The sequence below is a fragment of the Chiloscyllium plagiosum genome, chromosome 19 (genome assembly GCF_004010195.1).
Source record: "Chiloscyllium plagiosum isolate BGI_BamShark_2017 chromosome 19, ASM401019v2, whole genome shotgun sequence".
Classification (NCBI taxonomy): domain Eukaryota; kingdom Metazoa; phylum Chordata; class Chondrichthyes; order Orectolobiformes; family Hemiscylliidae; genus Chiloscyllium; species Chiloscyllium plagiosum.
In genome coordinates, this window is record NC_057728.1 from 52,160,620 (window position 1) to 52,180,285 (window position 19,666).

General features: G+C 39.3%; 1 protein-coding gene across 3 annotated transcripts in view; it reads right to left on the minus strand.

The window, feature by feature from the left end:
• LOC122559808 (GLIPR1-like protein 1) overlaps nucleotides 1–19,666 on the minus strand; it is a 44,258-nt gene that overhangs the window by 6,609 nt on the left and 17,983 nt on the right. Inside the window, exons 3-6 of one of the 3 annotated variants that reach the window (XR_006314557.1) lie at nucleotides 15,218–15,333; nucleotides 4,870–4,952; nucleotides 4,694–4,720; nucleotides 2,970–4,627 (exon numbers count right to left, since the gene is read on the minus strand). Coding sequence is in view for 2 of the 3 variants with exons in the window: in XM_043709866.1 (XP_043565801.1) it covers nucleotides 4,521–4,627; nucleotides 4,694–4,720; nucleotides 4,870–4,952; nucleotides 15,218–15,333 (333 nt within the window). In the remaining variant the exon portion in view is untranslated. Of the gene's footprint in view, nucleotides 1–2,327; nucleotides 4,628–4,693; nucleotides 4,721–4,869; nucleotides 4,953–15,217; nucleotides 15,334–19,666 lie in introns of those variants that run through there. The other 2 variants (XM_043709866.1, XM_043709867.1) reach the window with 2 other exon arrangements.

Sequence of the window (19,666 nt, forward strand, 5' to 3'; positions counted from 1 at the left end):
GGTCTATAGTTCCCTGGCTTGTCCTTACCACCCTTCTTAAACAGTGGCACCACGTTTGCCAACCTCCAGTCTTCCGGCACCTCACCTGTGACTATCGATGATACAAATATCTCAGCAAGAGGCCCAGCAATCACTTCTCTAGCTTCCCACAGAGTTCTCGGGTACACCTGATCAGGTCCTGGGGATTTATCCACTTTTAACCGTTTCAAGACATCTAGCACTTCCTCCTCTGTAATCTGGACATTTTGCAAGATGTCACCATCTATTTCCCTACAGTCTATATCTTCCACATCCTTTTCCACAGTAAATACTGATGCAAATTATTCATTTAGTATCTCCCCCATTTTCTGTGGCTCCACACAAAGGCCGCCTTGCTGATCTTTGAGGGGCCCTATTCTCTCCCTAGTTACCCCTTTGTCCTTAATATATTTGTAAAAACCCTTTGGATTCTCCTTAACTCTATTTGCAAAAGCTATCTCATGTCCCCATTTTGCCCTCCTGATTTCCCTCTTAAGTATACTCTTGCTTTCTTTATACTCTTCTAAGGATTCACTCGATCTATCATGTCTATACCTGACATATGCTTCCTTACGTGCTGTATGTCATAGAGACGTGCAGCACAGAAACAGACTCTTCGGTCCAACTCGTCCATGCCGACTAATTATCCCTACCAAATCTAGTCCCACCTGCTAGCACCCGGCCCATATTCCTCCAAACCCTTCCTATTCATATACCCATCCAGGTAACTTTTAAATGTTGCAATTGTACTAGCCTCCATCACTTCCTCTGGCAGGCCATTCCAGACACGCACCACCCTCTGCATGAAAAACTGTCCCTTGGGTCTCTTTCATATCTTTCCCCTCTCACCCTAAACCTATGCCCTCTAGTTCTGGACTTCCCCACCCCAAAAAAGACCTTGTCTATTTACTCTATCCATGCCCCTTGTGATTGTATAAACCTCTATAAGGTCACCCCTTAGCCTCCGACGCTCCAGGGAAGACAGCCCTAGCCTATTCAACTTCTCCCAATAGCTCAAATTCTCCAATCTTGGCAACATCCTTGTAAATCTTTTCTGAGCCTTTCAAGAAGGAGGCCAGAACTGCACGCAATATTCCAAAAGTGGTCGAACCAATGTCCTATACAGCTGCAACATGACCTCCCATCTCCTGGACTCAATGCTCTGACCAATAAAGAAAAGCATACCAAATGCCTTCATCACTATTCTATCTACCTGCATCTCTACTTTCAAGGAGCTATGAAGCTGCACTCCAAGGTCTCTGTTCAGCAACATTCCCTAGGCCCTCACCATTAAGTGTGTAAGTCCTGCTAAGGTTTGCTTTCCCAAAATACACCACCTCTTATCTAAATTAAACTCCATCTGCCACTCCTCAGCCCATTCGTTCATCTGATCAAGATCTTATTGTAATCCGAGGTAACCTTCTTTGCTGTCCTTGATGCTAAAAATGTAGCGGTTCCCATATAATCTGTCTGGAATGGACACTATATGATCAAAGTTAAAAATCACACAACACCAGGTTATAGTCCAACAGGTTTATTTGGAAGCACTAGCTTTCAGAGTGTTGCTCCTTTATCAGATAACCTGGTGTTGTGTGATTTTTAACTTTGTACACTCCAGTCCAACACTGGCGTCTCCAAATCAGGACTATATGATCAGGCAGTGTGGTGGGTAGACCACTGCTTTGCTTTCTTGTTCGTAGAATTTAAAACAAAGTTACAGTTATATTTAAATTATATCTAGAGATGTGTGATAAATTCCAAATATAGTACTGCAGGGATGTGGTTGCAGGAATTAACTCACTAGCAGCGGGCTTGAAAACTGATGAGACCATGGTTAAGAGTTAATAATTGGGAACAGCGGGGAACTAGGGAAGTGACTTGAGAAGTTTTATAAAGGTTCAAACAAAAATATTTACAGAAACTAGAAATTTGAAGTAATAGAAAATATTGGAAGTAACAAGCGAGTCAGACAGATCCAAGAAGAATGAAAGCGTTGACGATTTTTCATCAGAACTGAAAAACTTTAGAGATAGCTTTTTACAAATTCAGACAGGAAACGCACCAAAGGGAAAGCATATTCAGATGGACAGTATGATGGTATGAAGCAAATTGAGATGTTAATGAGACAATTTATGGACAAAAATGTAGAGATCCAGTGGAAGAGATATTTAAGAGAGTGAGAATAAATATTGGAATGATTGAAAACCAGATCCATTACAAATATAGTTGTTTTGTATGTTAAGACTGAAAAATTGACCTCATAACCAACAGAGAATATGCATTTTATTAACAATTATAGTATGTATTGAATTTTACAATCACTGAATTTTACATTACAGAGAATTAATTCTGGGAATTTTCTGACTTAAGTATCTATCTGCAGACTCCAAAAACAGATAATTTTATCTTCCTAAGTAAATAAGTATGTTTTTAATCCTATACAAAATAACCTAAAACACAGTAAATGTCAAACACAAGTTATTTTAGATGGAGCTGTAAAATGTACAGACGCAAGGTCATTTTAACATTCAGTAAAATGGATGATACTGGATTCGGTTTATAATGCACCTAATTTTCATTTCTGCCTATACTTCTCCTAGTTTTTGGGAGAAACATATAACAGATGACCAATTCAATAACTCCTATTTTACACCAACAAAATTAACACTGCCACCAGTACTTCAGAAATTATTTCCAAAATTTATCACCCACTGTAAAATACAATTTTAGTATAGGAAATAATGTAAGGAAACAATTCATTTAAATAAATATTTCATTGATCAGAACTTTTGAATCTGCATAGATCAAGTCAATTCCTCCTATACTTGCTAGTATATTTCATTTGAAGGTTTCCATGAGGTAACTATGCAATTTCTTATTTTGAAACTGTGTAAGTGCTGAATAAGAAAAGCAAAAGGATTCCCATTGCAATATGCCAGTATATATTATACTACCCTGCCCTCTCGATTGATTAAAAGGCCAGGGTGGGGATGTGGGTGGATAGAGGAATGTTTTTAGAGATTCACACTAAAGTGCCCCTTTCATTGAGAAAACCATTTTAACTGCAGAAGAGTTACAGTAAGTATTTGTCTTATCCGCTTAATTTAAAAGGACAACAGGAATTTTTAAAATCTTTTGTTGAAATTCAAAATAGACATCCTTCACAAAAACTAGTTAAGGAAACCTCTCCTCCCCACTTCATGCGAGAAACTCACAACTGATATTTCAGTTCTCATGTGACACTATTTCATGTAAGTTGCCAGCATGGTGTTTAATGCTGTTATATCATAATTGCACAAAATAATATTTTTATACGTTATGTATACCTTCAGGGTTGCTTGTTTTCAGTATGCAAAGGGATTAAATCATATCACTGTTCATACAAAAAATATGGCGGTCACAAATCTCCCCTCATTTATTTTTAGTGCTTTAAAACTGCAACTACTATGGATTAATTATGTTTTAACACTATGGATTCAGGAAATCTGAGATAGAAACAGAAAATGCTGAAAATACTCAGCATGAAAAGTCAATATTTTTCTTTCCTTCACTGAATTGCTTAATTTGCTGAATATTTCAAATATTTTCTATTTTTTGTTCTGTCAACTGAAATCCTATTGCAATAGTAAAAAGGAACTCAAGAGTAGTAACAAACATGGCACACCTCACTATTTAAATGGTTTGGTAACGCATGCTGTGCCAGCTGGTACTACACATACCTGAAAAAAAAGGCAAAATCACCATAATTGTTTTTAAACAGACTGAAAGAAAACCTGACAAATCACTTAAACTGCTAATTGGAAAAAGAACACACAGAAGTTTTGATATTCATGTTTGTTTGATATTGAGTTCATCAGTAGTTATACTAATTGGAACTCGATATTTAGCTAACAATAAACAAAAATCTGCCATAAATTATAATCCATAAGGGATGCAAGGTTTCTTATAAATGTTCTCTGTAATACAGTGATGAACTGGAATAAATTTTCTTTTTTTGGCAATTCAACTTCACAAGGTGGCAGAAAACTACATGGAAAAAAATCAAACCTGCATTCCTTATAGTACAAGTAGGTTTACAAGAATATTTAACAAACTTTTTCCACCACAAAACAATGATATATTTGAAGTAAGTTTAGGAAGAGATTCTGACTTAGTGAGCTAAATACTAATTATTCAAAGTAAGAAAGTTCTTGACTGCTCTGGGCAACTCAAAACAATTGAGCAGATAAAGGTCACTAAATTTATAGAAACACTTCTGAATAGTTCTGCCTATCATTCAAATAGGCTCTCTTATTCAAGTAGTCCACTACACAGAAAGCTTTGCAAAAGGCAGGTATTCCAGCTTGGAAATTGACCAGAAAACTGCAATGAAATCATTACTTGTGAATCTGTTGGACAGAAAGCGACAATGAGGATATGCAACACAGAACTTTATATCCATTCAGCCTAAATCTGGGTTAAAAAAAATCCCTGAAATTTAGGCAGTTACTGCAGAACATATATCACAATAATAGAGGTAAATAGCAGCAGCTGGTTACAGGAGAAAATCGAGGCTGATCCAAAGTTTGGATTCCAGTTAGGGTATTCTGCGAAAAGGTGAAGAGAAGATCTGTAATTGTTTTGTTATAACAATGTTAACAACAAACAAAAATATTTAGAAATATAAGGCACCTACTTCTGATAGCATCCCGCTTTACATCTCCTAATAATACAAATGGAAAAATGTAAGTGTAAATTGCAGCTAAGGTTAAAATAATTTCCTGGAATTGCCTTGAACTTAGTCTGCTTTTTCAATTGTGAAAGCTTCAACGCAGCTAATGGCATAAGAAAACAATGTGATATTTAACTTACTGCATAATTTATCACGGCAATTGTCAGCGCATGTTTCACAAGAAGTGCCTGACGAATATGGTAAAGCCCCAATATAATTTCCACTGTAAAAAAAATGGAAATTGGAAAAACAAATTATTAATAATAATAGTAAGTTGAAAAAACATTAGTAAAAGTCTGCATTGAGCTCCCCGAGACAATATCACAGAAATAAATAGCAGTGGTTAGCACTGCTGCCTCACAGCGCCAGGGACCCGGATTCGATTCCAGCCTCGGGCGATTGTTTGTGGGGAGTTTGCAGATTCTCCCCGCGTCCGCTTGAGTTTCATCAGGTGTTCTGGCTTCCTCCCACAATCCAAAGATGTGCAGGTTAGGTGAATTGGTCTGCTAAATTGCCCATAGTGTTAGGTGCATTAGTCAGAAGTAAATATAGGGTAGGGGAATGGGTCTGGGTGAATTACTCTTCAGAGGATCGGATGCGGACTTGTTGGGCTGAAGGGCCTGTTTCCATACTGTAGGGAATCTAATCTAATCTATAAGAAAAAAAATAGAAGACAGAGCATTGAAAGGTCTGAGAATTCTTGGCTGACCAGGAAACCACAAAAACAGATTTATAACAAAGCTGTGGAATGTGAAAAAGATCAAAAATAAGAGACAGAAAATGAAATAAAATCTAAAATTGTGAAATCAGAAACATGTTCCTCTCGTAACACAGAGCAAAAATTTATAGTTGGTAACCATAAGGTGAAAAAATGTATTTCAGGAAAATATATGGAAAGACTAATATATAAAACAGAAAAAATCTGTGGGGATTCCAGGATATTTCATGTGATTTATTGTCACGGGAAGAGTACGCATACTTTATAGTGAGCTGGCATCTTGAACAACTGCTATGCATCGGGTATAGGCATGCTCACAGTACTATCAGGAAAGGAGTTATGTCTGGTTTCGTTTCTTTTAGACTTCATTGAGATTTGGTACAACTGAGTGGCCTGAATGCCTACTTCAGATCGCATTTCAGAGTTGAACACACTGCTGAAAGACTGGTGTCACATGTAAAATTTCTCTTCCTAAAAGCCATTAGTAACCAAATAGATTTTTAAACAGTGAAACTTATTTCTTTCAAAAATTCACAATTTTATTAACTGAATTCAAATTCCACTGTGGATTATATCAAATCCCACCAGCTCTCATGGTGGGATTTTAGTCATTGCCTCCAGAGTAACCTGGGCCTCAGGATTACTACACTGCCAACCACTTCCCCACTAAATACCATTGCCAATATCCCATTGGTCTCACTGGAAGCTCAGTTTTGAGTTGCTAAATCTATCCTATTTAGCACAATGGTAATGCCTCTATAATATAATGGCGAATATTCTCAATGCAAATACTTTATCTGCATCAGGACTGCACAGTATTTTGTCCTACTAACACTGTCATGGACAGATATATCTGAGACTGGTAAATTGCTGAGGTGAAGGTAAAGCCATTTTTTTTTTGTGTTGGTTCCCTTACCATCAGTCTCCAGTCAGGTCTGGAACCTATATCCTTCATGACCCAACTATTTCAAATGCCCCAACTAAGAGTACATAGTAAAGTGTACATATACTAAGATTGCCTTTGCTGCTCTCAGTGGTTCTTCTAAGTGGTGTACAAGCATAGAAAATAGGAGTAAGAAAAGAACATTCAGCCCACTGAACCTTCCCTGTCATTGAACAGGTTCATGATCGGTCATCCAACTCAGTTCTCTGCTCCTACGTTCTTCCCAAAGCCTTGACTCCCTTAGCCCTAAGAACCTAATCTAAGTCCTTCTTGAATATGTTCAATGTTTTGGTCTCAAAACAAGTTGGAGGAGTACTGATTTATCTGCTGAGGGTCCATGTTTAAGTTGATATGATGCAAATAGTGATAATGGAATCTTACATAATCCTAATATTTAATATAAAAAGTGTGAAGAAAGAAGGGTGAAAAATATTCTTCACGTGTGTTAAAAAGAACCTTGCAACTAGTAATATTCAGCTAATAACTGCATCCAACCATAATGTCAATGTGCTGTCTCCTGGTACTGAGTCAATAAACTGCCTTCAATTCAACTTTAGCTAATACAATATCTTACGAAGGAGTTTATCAAATGTCTTTTGGAAGTCCAAATAAATATCATCCACAGACATTTCATTTTCCAACACTTGAATAATCTGTTCAGTCATCCATTCTGTAATAATAGATTCAATCTTCACACAGTAAATGCCAGATTAACTAGTCTCTAAGTTCTTGGTTTTTCTCCTCCCTTTCTTGAAAGTATGACTGCACAGTAGTGTTACAACTGTGACCCTATTTAGTGTCATTAGCACATTTGGAAATATTACAAGTGGTTCCCACATCCAAATAATTTATTTAGATTGTGAATTGTTGTGGATGTAGCAGAGACTCTTGTATACCTCACCTGCAATCCTGAGAATGATCTGCTTATTCCTACTCTATGCTTTCTCTCTGTAACCAATTTTTTAATCCATTCTATTAATATTTATCCCATTCCACACCCTCTAATTTTATTTATGAACCTCCTTGTGAGACATAAACAAAAGCTATCTGAAAATCCAAATACAGTACATCTACTGGTTCTCCTTTCTCTATGTTGCAAGTACCATCCTCAAAAAAATTCAAATAAATTAATCAAGCATGATTTCCCTATCATAAATGCACGGTTAGTCTGAGCAATTTTGCTATTCTTTTCTAAATGTTCAGTTATCACATCCTTTATAATAGATTCTAACATTTTCCTTACTATAGTTGTCAAACTAATAGGTCTAGAGTTTTCTCTCTCCCTTATTCTCCCTTCTAAAATAGTGGGGTTACATTTTCTAGTTCCAGTCAACAGAAACCTTTCTAGAATATGTAGAATTTTGAAAGATAACCACCAACCCATCCACTCTCTCTTTTGCTACCTCAGTCAATGACCTTGGATAAAGCTCATCTGAAAGGGAGATTTATCACCCCTCAATCAAGCTAATTTTTTTTCAAGTACTACATCTTTACTAATACTAATATCTTTTAGCTTTTCAGTTACACAATGACATCATTTGCCTCGTATTTCTGCTCATTCTATGCTGTAAAGTCATAAAGCTTTCATGGCTACTTGCTCCTAAATGCTGACAACTTGTTGATTTTGTGGCTAATAATCTCTTGAATATTACTGCATATAACTCACGTAGGTCACGGAGCTGATAAAGAACAGTCCTGTTGTTACATGGATCCCATATCATATTTTACTTAAGGAAATTAATAACTCATTTTGGAAAGGCAAATCAAAGCAGAATTTATGCACTTAATGGTAAGGTCCTAAGAAATGTTGCTGAACCAAGAGACCTTGGAGTGCAGGTACATGGTTACTTGAAAGTGGAGTCGCAGGTCGATAGGATAGTGAAAGCGGTGTTTGGTACGCGTTCCTTTATTGGCCAGAGTACAGGAGTTGCAAGGTCATGTTGCAGCTGTACAGGACATTGGTTAGGCCACATAGAAGCAAAGAGGTTCTTCTGCAGCTGTACAGGGCCCTGGTGGGACCACACCTAGAGTACTGTGTGCAGTTCTGGTCTCCAAATTTGACGAAAGACATTCTGGCTATTGAGGGAGTGCAGCATAGGTTCACGAGGTCAATTTCTGGAATGGCAGGACTACTTTACGCTGATAGACTGGAGCAACTGGGCTTGTATACCCTTGAGTTTACAAGACTGAGAGGGGATCTGATTGAGACATATAAGATTATTAAAGGATTGGACACTCTGGAGGCACGGAACATGTTTCCGCTGATGGGTGGTCCTCTGGTCCGAACCAGAGGACACAGCTTAAAAATACGGGGTAGACCATTTAGGACAGAGCTCAGGAGAAACTTCTTCACCCAGTGAGTGGTGGCTGTGTGGAATGCTCTGCCCCAGAGGGCAGTGGAGGCCCACTCTCTGGATTCATTTAAGAAGGAGTTGGATAGAGCTCTCAAAGATAGTGGAATCAAGGGTTATGGAGATAAGGCAGGAACAGGATACTGATTAGGAATGATCAGCCATGATTATATTGAATGGCGGTGCAGGCTCGAAGGGCTGAATGGCCTACTCCTGCACCTATTGTCTATTTGGAATATTGTGTGCGATTCTGGTCTCCCTCTTATTGGAAGGATGTTGTGAAATTCAAAAGGGTTCAGAAAAGACTTACAAGGATGTTGCCAGGGTTGAGCTATAGGAAAAGATTGAATAGGCTGGGGCTGTTTTCCCTGAAGAGTCGGAGGCTGAGGGGTGACCTCATAGAGGCTTATAAAATCATGAGGGGCATGGATCGTATAAGTAGACAAAGTCGTTTCCCCAGGGTGGGGAACTCCAGAACTAGAGGGCATAGGTTTATGGTGAGAGGGGCAAGATTTAAAAGGTATCTAAGGGACAATGTTTTCACATAGAGGGTGGTGTGTGTATGGAATAAGATGCCACAGGAGGAAGTGGAGGTTGGTACAACTGCAACATTTAAAAGGCATCAGATGGGTATATGAATAGGAAGGGTTGAGATGTATATGGGCCAAGTGCTGGCAAATGGGACTAGATTAGGTTAGGAAATCTGGTCGACATGGACAGGTTGGACCGCAGGGTCTGTTTCTGTGCTGTATACCTCTATGACTCCAGTGCAACATATTTATCACAACTAGTTGACATTTCCTCATAGATATATACGCACTGATCAGGACGACATAGCAGATCTTCTGGTGCAGCTCAAAAGAATCCAGCATCATAAAAATGTCTTTAGATCTACAGCACAGAAATAGGCTCTTTGGCCAAGTTAGTCTATGCTGGTGAAAAACAACCACTTTACTATTCTAATCCCATTTTCCGGCCCTTGGTTCATGGCCTTATATGCCATGGTATCATAAATGTTTCTTAAAATGTTATGAGGGTTTCTGCCTCTACTACTCTTACAGGCAGTGACTTCCAGATTTCCACCACCCACAGAGTGAATTTCATTTTCCTCATATCTCCTGCTGTTTACCTTAAATCTATGTCTCCCAGTCACTCATCCTTCCCACTAAAGGGAAAGTTTTTTTTCCCTTCTATCCTATCGTTGCCCTTCATAATTTTAAATATCTCAATCAAACTCCCCCTCAGTCTCTTCTGCTCCAAGGAAAACAATGCCACGCAATCAATCTTACTTCACAATTAAAATACTCCAGTCCAGGCAGCATCCTAATAAATCTTCTCTGTACCCTCTTCAGTGCCATCCCATTCCCCTAATAATGTGGATTCCGGAACACCTTCATGTCTTAAACTCTATGCTTCAGCTAATAAAAACAAGTATTCTATAAGTCTTCTTAATCACTTTGTCTACCTGTCCTGCCACCTTAAGGGATTGGTGGACATGTACATTAAGGTTCTTCTGAAACTTGATGATTTCCAAGGTCCTTTTTTTCATCATATATCCCCACAAATTGTTTATCTTGCCCTAGCGTATCATCTCATATGTATCCATATTGAATTCCATTTACCATTGATGAGCCCATGTCAATCCTCCTGAAATCTAAGGTTATTTTGACTATTTACCACACCACCAATTTTTGTATCATCCCCAAATGTACTCATGAACCCTGCTATATTCAGTCTAAATTGACATATATATTACATACAGTGAAGAGTCCCAATACTGATCACTGCAAACTACACTGGACAAAGGCTTCCAGTCACAAAAACATCCCTTGACCATCAAACTTGGTTTCCTGCCATTCAGCCAATTCTGGATCTAGTTAGCCAAATTTTCCTGGATCCCATGGGCCCTTACCTTCACTATTTAGTCCCCCATACGGGACCTTGGCAAAAGATTTGCTGAAGTCCAAGCAGACTTACAAGAGTCTCCTTGGATGTTAAGTCGAAGAAGAGCAAGTCATCCAGAAACACAGGAGGAACTTGAAATGAAGGCTGCCAAAAACTTTATCCAACATATACATGAAGGTGACAGGGGCATTACAAAGTCCAAATAGCGTCCTTTGTGCCTGTGTGGAATGCAGTCTTTTCAATATCTTGTTCAAGAATGGATAGCTTGCTTATAACCATCGGTCTAATTAGGACTGCAGACATACTTTGCACCTTTGAGAACTTGCAATGCTTCCTCAATTCTGGGTAGAGAGTGAGCATCCTTGAGTCTTTGCATTGAGTGCCTGACAATTAGCAGGCTATCATCCTCACAAGAACAATGTGGGAGATGTACAGACTCATCATTCTTGAACCACACCTCGTTCTAAAGACTTCTACAGGTAATTCTAGACTTTCTCCCAGTGATGCAGTGTGATCCTAAGATAAGGAATCTTTAATGGTTATCTGTCCTCACAATCCTGTCTTATCAGATCACAATAACCAATCATAAGTTTTACTGAAAGTCATCCCATACTTCATGTGAGTAGAAGTAAACTGCCTCCTCTGAGTCATCTCCAATCCACCAACATCCATCCTTAAAATGTTGTTAAAGGTGTCTTCTCCACTTTAGCCACTGTCCATGACAATAGCAGTTTAAGGACACCTACAAGCATTCTTGGTTGGAAGTAAACAGCTTTGTTGCTGAAACTGGCAATCTCCATGGGTAACCTAACCTCTTCTCTGCAAGGTCCATCTCCTTCATCTCCTCATTTGAAGGAGCCCCCAAGTCTCCTGAGACAGAGATAGCCACCAGAAATGGTCATGCTGACTGTCACTACCTCCTCTTCCATCTCTGCCTCATCTTCCACTGGGTCAGCTAGCACTGCCAAGGGAGCCGTCTACAAGAAAGGCTTGAAAAAGACAGTGACAAACCCCATCAGGAAGTGGCAAGCAAGTAAAAGCATCACTGGAACCACCATCAGTGAATTTACAACCCTTACAAACCAGTGACTTGGCTGAATGAAGAGGCATAAATCAAGCTTACAGAATTTAACCAGATGCTCAAGGAACAAATGTTGATCCCATCATCCCTTTGTAAATGAAGACAGTGTTTCCATCTCACTAAATTTCACACACACTTGTACGGCAAGTTTCTATCACTCTACGTAAGACAAAGTCTTTTCCAGAAGGTACCCCCTCAACTGGTTCTTGGTGGGAGGCTCATCAAGTTTAAAAGCTGATCAGAAGCGAAGGTCCATGAGGTCTCTTTACCTGATGGCAATGGTCATTAAGGACATCTCATCTGGAGTGCCCAGCCCGATCACAATTCCATCATTTCTTAACAGCATCCCTTGGATGGGATCTGCTATTAGACCTACTGTGGAAATCAGACAGCAAGAATTTATGTAGCATTCTGTTCTGCCTGCCTCTTCAGAATGAGGTTTACATTCCCATTTACACACACAGTCACATCCCTGATGGTAGCCAACTTCCTGGTCTGAGGAATCCAGTCTTTCTCCATGTTTTGGATAACATACTCTTGTGCTTCAAAGAAAGATAATTGAGGTCTGTCATTATTAAGCCTCCTCAACTCTGCATGGATGTTCTCAGCTCTCATTGTTTCTGTCCTTCAGTATCATGTTCTTGATCAGTAGGGATTGGAGGATATTATTCAACAACTTTACCACCTCAAGACTGACATAAACGAAATGTTCCGCTTCGGCTGCCTTGCACACATAAAACATTTACTGTAACCGTGTTAGATTACTGCTGTCCTTAAAAGCCCTTGTCAGAAGCTCAATGGTCCATTGCAGACTTCTTTGAGCATCTGTACCTCTATCCAGTATTGCTTGATAGGACTTCCCACACATGTTCCATCCATTGCAAACACCACTTGCTCACTCACGTTGAAGCCCCTTGATGCCAAGAACAGCTACATGTCCTCAATTCATACTTTAAATCGCTGGTTTATGTGGTATTTCTGGTCTCCCTTCAAATCTATTTTAGTCAACAGTAAGTAGAAAATCCAAACTAGAGAAGTGCTTTCTTCCTCCATAGCATCAAGGGAATAGCATCCTGTGCAAACACCTGACCCTCCAATAATCCAGGAGCTACGTCAGCCTCCCTCATGGAGGCTTCCAGTTTCAACTCTTCCACTGTCCACTCCAGCCTGGCCTGGCCAGGCATCTTTCAACTTCACCTGCAATGATGCCTGTGCAGTAGAATCCTGCTGACTATGCCTGAAATTTGAGAACATAGATGGCCCAATGATCATGTAACAGGGGTTCTTTATACTACTGGAATCAGGTCATTACAAACAGGAAATGAAATTAAGCATAAACAAAGAGCATATGTACATTGAATGACCCTCTTTGTCACTATCTTGTCATCACCCCTCTCTCCAAAAAGGCTCTTTTCCACCTTTTCTGCATGTATCCCCCTTAAACTTTTCACCTTTCACTTTGAACGCTTGACCTCTTGTTACTTAATCCTTCACTCTGGGAAAAAGCACATCTCTATCTACCCTGTCTATACTGGGTGGATGGATTGACAGATTTAATAAAACACACCAGATAGTAGAGATCCAGGTGAGACTTTTTTTCCAACAGTAACCTTGAAGAATGCTAAGCTAGGTAACAGCTTGCCTGTTGACCTTTAAGCATAAATGTTAGTAATTTTTGACAATCTGGTTGTCAAAAAAATGGACATTCTTCAATACTGCTACTTTACTCATATTTGCATGTTCTTCTGCATTTAGGTGATAACAGCAATGTAAGAGTTCCAATAACCCTAACCCTAACCCTTTTGTCAATTGCTCAAGAATAAAGGAATCAAAATCAAATATTTTCATTACAGTTTTTACTGGCTCAATTCTGAACCTCCATTATATAAAAACTCTCAAGGGTAATGATTTAAATAATTGTAATGATTACATACATTGCATGCTTTGATTTAATGGCAGTTTAAATTAATGACTGACTTATAGGAATAACTTTATTTTTATGAGGTATGGCTATCATAGGCTAGGGACAGAGCAGCAGCCACAGAATTATTACCTTATTACGTCTTCTTATCAACAATTCTTTTTCAATTAAAAGGCAATCACGATGCAGTATTATCAATTTTTAAAACAATGGTCTTTTATTCATTTCACTTATTCATCACATTTTCAGGTGGTGTTGCTTGTGTGTATTTGCTGCCCTTGTTCTGTGATAGTAGTTACAGATTTGGAAGGTATTTTTGAAATATTCTTGGCAAGATCTTTCAGTATATCTTGTAGATGGCGCATACAGAGATGCCACTTTTGGTGAAATCAATGCATGTGAGGATCTAAAATTTTGAATTTAGGCTGTTGTCAGAAGCAACAAGTATATGTAAATTTTTATTAACCACAAAATAGATTTTCAATTTAAAATAACATAACAAAATGGCTTTAGAATTTTCTTTGACACTGTGAACTTGGACTGATACTTTGCCGAGTTGGGTAAGATTAGAGAAAACAATGGTGTTTTCATAATATGAATCATGAGACAGTGACTTGGTATTTGAACTAACCTTACACTAGCAAGCATGGGATGATTTTGTGCGTCAATCTGTTTCTCAAGAAATATCATTGGATTAGCCTGCTGTAAATCATGTCACCTTATTACATTTGATCAATCTTTCCTTGTAATTAAGGTTGTACATATAAGTAATGTGTAATTTTCGAATGTAATTGCAAAATTTTGACATGGAGCACGAAGCTTTAACCTCTATGTTGCTGGACAGAATTGCGTCAAGATGCCTTACTTTATTAAACTGATAATCTTGCTTTGTACAGACCCGCATTCCATTGATTCTTTTGACTGATCTCGAACCAAAAGGCCCATTAAGAGGGGTCTAGATCTTCACATATTTCAGGTCCTTTCTCATTTAGATGGTGGACAAACTTAGAGAATCTACAGGCAAGGTTCTTGTCACAAAATTCCCAATATCTTATATTCCCTAGTATTTATATGGCTGGTCCATTTAAGTTTCTGATTAATGGTAACTCCCAAGGTATTATTTTGGGAGGATTCAGCAATGATAATGCTGCTAATGCCAAGGGGAGATGATTAGCTTTCCTGTTGTTGAAATTGGTCATTGCCTGAATTTTGTTCAGGTCTTACTCAATGTTAGCAAAGTAGCTAACTAATTGCAAGTTGACACTCTTAACTGTGCAATCATCAAATATTCCCATTTCTGACTTTATATATTATTGGAAGAACAATTGAAAATTGTTTAGCTCATAAAACTACCCTGAAGATATCCTGCAGCAACACCCTGGGGCTGAGATGACTGATATTAAAAACTTACAACCATCTTCCTTTATGCCAAGGCTCCCACCCAGATTTCACCTTGATTCCTTTTGCCACAGTCAGTGAAACATCGCCTTGATTTCAAAGACAATCACTTCTTACATCAACAAAATCGAAGTATGTTTTCAATTATAAAAAAACAACTACAAGACTTACGCTGGTGCATAGTTACAGACAAAAACTAAACCCGGTCCTTTAAATCCAGAAGATTTAATTCCTTTGGGACAATCAGAAACTGCACATCCAACTTTATAAGAATTTGCCCATACGACCTGCAAAGTAATAAGACTATTTAACATTAAGTGCAGTATTTTTTTATTTTATAAACAAAGTTATGATCTGCATGCTATATCTATAAATAAAACAAAATCTATTCAAGATCAGAAAACTAATGAGAACAGAACTTCATATCTCATTGCTAAACTGATAGCATTTGCTTCTGGTAAGGACAATAGACATTTTTAAAATGAAAACAGAATATTGGCAATTTACTTGAACAAATTATTCTTCTACACGTCTCTGCACAGACATTAAAATATAAGGAACCTTTTGGAGGTTCCATTGAAGAAACATCAGGATACAACAGAATTATGGAATTAACAGTTACTGTTTTCTAGATATTTATATATACTCGAGATATTTACATAATATATATATATAATGTAAATATCTCGAGTATATATAAATACTCATTCAGAGCCAAAGAGTCATAGGAATACAGCATTGAAACAGACCTTTTGGTCCAAATCATCCATGTCAACCAGATATCCCAACCCAATCTAGTCCCACCTGAGAGCACCTGACCCATATCCCTCCAAACCCTTCCTATTCATATACCCATCCAGATGCCTTTTAAATGTTGCAATTGTACCAGCCTCCACCACTTCCTCTGGCAGCCCATTCCACACACGCATCACCCTCTGCGTGAAAACATTGCCCCTTAGGTCCCTTTTATATCTTGCCCTTCTGACCCTAAACCTATGTCCTCTAGTTTTGGACTCCCCCACCCCAGGGAAAAGACTTTGTCTATTTACCCTATCCATGCCCCTCATAATTCTATTAACCTCTATGAGATCACACCTCAGCCTCGAACACTCCAGGGAAAACAGCCCCAGCCTATTCAACCCTGTCTCTATAGCTCAAATCTTTTCTTGGCAACATCCTTGTAAATCTTTTCTGAACCCTTTCAAGTTGCACAACGTCCTTCCAAAGGAAGGAGACCAGAAATGCACGCAATATTTCAACAGTGGCCTAACCAATGTCCTGTACAGCCACAACATGATCTCTCAACTCCTGTACACAATAATCTGACCAATAAAGGAAAGCATACCAAACGCCTTCTTCGCATTCCTATCTACCTGCGACTCTACTTTCAAGGAGCTATGAACCTGCACTCCAAGGTCTCTTTCTTCAGCAATACTCCATAGGACATTACCATTAAGTGTGAAGTCCTGCTAAGATTTGCTTTCCCAAAATGCAGCACCTTGCATTCATCTGAATTGAACTCCATCTGCCACTCCTCAGCCCATTGGCCCATCTGATCAAGATCCCATAGTAATCTGAGGTAACCTTCTTCGCTATCCACTACACCTCCAATTTTGGTGTCATCTACAAACTTACTAACTATACCTCTTATGTCACATCCAAATCATTTATATAAACGACAACAAGTAGTGGACCCAGCACCAATACTTGTGGCACTCCATTGGTCACAGGTCTCCAGTCTGAAAAACCCTTCACCATCACCCTTTGTCTTCTACCTTTGAGCCAGTTCTGTATCCAAATGGGCAGTTCTCCCTGTATTCCATGAGACCTAACCTTGCTCACCAGTCTCCCAAAGGGAACCTGACTGAATGCTTTACTGAAGTCCATATAGATCACATCTACCACTCTGCCCTCATTAATCCTCAATCAAGTTTGTGAGACATGATTTCCCACGCACAAAGCCAAGTTGACTATCCCTAATCAATCTTCGCATTTCCAAATACACGTACATTCCATCTCTTTGGATTTCCTCCAACAATGTGCCCTCCGATGTCAGGCTCACTGGTCTATAGTTCCCAGGCTTGTCTTTACCACCTTTCTGAAATAATAGCACCACATTAGCCAACCTCCAGTCTTCCAGCACCTCACCTGTGACTATCAATGATATAAATATCTCAGCAAGGGGCCCAGCAATCATTTCCCTAGCTTCCCACAGAGTTCTAGGATACACCAGGTCCTGGTGGTTTATCCACCTTTATGCATTTCAAGACATCCAGCAATTCCTCCTCTGTAATGTGGACATTTTTCAAGAAGTTACCATCTATTTCCCTACATTCTATATCTTCCACGTCCTTTCCCACAGTAAACACTAATGCAAAATATTCATTTAGTATCTCCCCCATCTTCTGTGGCTCCACTCTTCTCAGGATTCACTCGATCTATCCTGTCTATATCTGACATATGCCTCCTTCTTTTTCTGAACAAAACTCTCAATTTCTTTAGTCATCCAGCATTTCCTATACCCACCAGCCTTTCCTTCCACCCTAACAGGAACATACTGTCTCTAGGCTCTCGTTATCTCATTTCTGAAGGCTTGCCATTTTCCAGTCGTCTCTTGACCTGCAACATCTGCCCCCAATCAGCTTTTGAAAGTTCTTGCCTAATACCATCAAAATTAGCCTTCCTCCAATTTAGTACTTCAACTTTTAGATCTGGTCTATCTTTTCCATCACTACTTTACAAGTAATAGAATTATGGTTGCAGGCTCCAAAGTGCTCCCCCATTGATACCTTAGTCACCTGCCCTGCCTTATTTCCCAAGAGTTGCAGCTTCTCTAGTCAGTACATCCACATACTGAATCAGGAAGTTTTCTTGTACATGCTTAAAAAATCTCTCTCCATCTAAACCCTGAACACTATGGCAGTCCCAGTCCATGTCTTATAGATAACTGACACCTCCTTGCAAACTTGCTTCTCAATTTCCTGCCAACTATTAGAGGGTCTACAATACAATCCCAATAAAGTGATCATCCCTTTCTTATTTCTCAGTTCCATCCAAATAACTTCCCTGGATGTATTTCCAGGAAGATCCTCCCTCAGTACAGCTGTAACGCTATCTCTTATCAAAAATGCCCCTCCTCTCTTGCCTCCCTTTCTGTCCATCCTGTGGCATTTGTATCCTGGAACATTAAGCTGCCAGTCCAGTCCATCCCTGAGCCATTTTTCTGTAATTGCTATGATAGCCCAGTCCCATGTTCCTAGCCATGCCCTGAGTTCATCTGTCTTCCCTGTTCCGCCTCTTGCATCGAAATATGTGCAATTTATCAGTCCTACCTTTTTCTCGGCTTTGTCAAATAGTCAGCAAGCCCTGACTATTTGACTTGCTTCTCTTCTCAACAGTATTAGTCTCAGATTGATCTCTTTCCTCATTGTCTCCCTGGGTCCCACCCCATTACTACTTTGAATCCTCCCGAGCAGCTCAAGCAAATCTCCCTGTCAGTATATTAGTCCCCTTTCAACTCAGGTGCAATCCGTCCTTTTTGTGCAGGTCTCTTCTACCCCAGAAGAGATTCCAATGATCCAAAAATGTGAATCCTTCTCCCATACACCAGCTCCTCAGCCATGCATTCATCTGCTCTATTCTCCTATTCCTACCCTTATTAGCTCTTTGTACCAGGAATAATCCAGACATTACCACTCTCGAGGACCTCCTTTTAAAATTCCTGCCTAACTTTCTATATTCTCCCTTCAGAATCTCATCCTTTTCCCTTCCTATGTCATTGGTTCCAATCTGCACAATGACATCCTGCTGGGCCCTCTCCCCCTTGAAAACATTCTGCATCCTGTCTGAGAGATCCTCGATCCTGGCATCGGAGAGGCAACACACCATTCTGATTTTTCACTGCTAGCCAGAGAAACATCTGTCTATGCCTCAGACTAGACAGTCCCCTAACACAATCGATCTGTTGCAACCCAACATACTCCTCATTGCATTAGAGCCAGTTTCAACACCAGAAACTTGGCTGTTCATGCTATGTTCCCCTGAGAATCCATCACCCTCTACACTTTCCAAAACAGCATACTTGCTTGAAATGGGGATAGCCATAGAAGACTCCTGCACTACCTCTCTTACCTTTCCTGGAGTTATAACATCTATGGGACTGTATCTGCGACTTTTCTCTCTTCCTATAACTGCCATCCATCACATCGCCTTGCTCTTGTAAATTCTTTACTGCCTCTAACTGTTGCTCCAACTGATCCATTCGATCTGACAGGATTCACAACCAACAGCATTTATTGCAGATATAATCCTCAATAACACGTAAACTCTCCCTAAACTCCCACATCGGACAAGAATAACACATATTTCTTCTAAGGGCCATTTTAGTTTCTTCCAATTTGCAGACCCAGAAAATAGCACTGTCTTACTCTTCTACAAAACACTGCGCCAGGCTAACTTAATACTTATGGTCTATATTTTTAAGTTTAATCAAGAGACAGATCTCAATAAAACATATAATCAAGAAAGAACCCACTCTACTCACTACTGCAGACTTGCAGCAAGGCCACACTTAAAACTATTCCATTGTCTGTTTCTGTACTGTGACTTCTTCCAAACAGA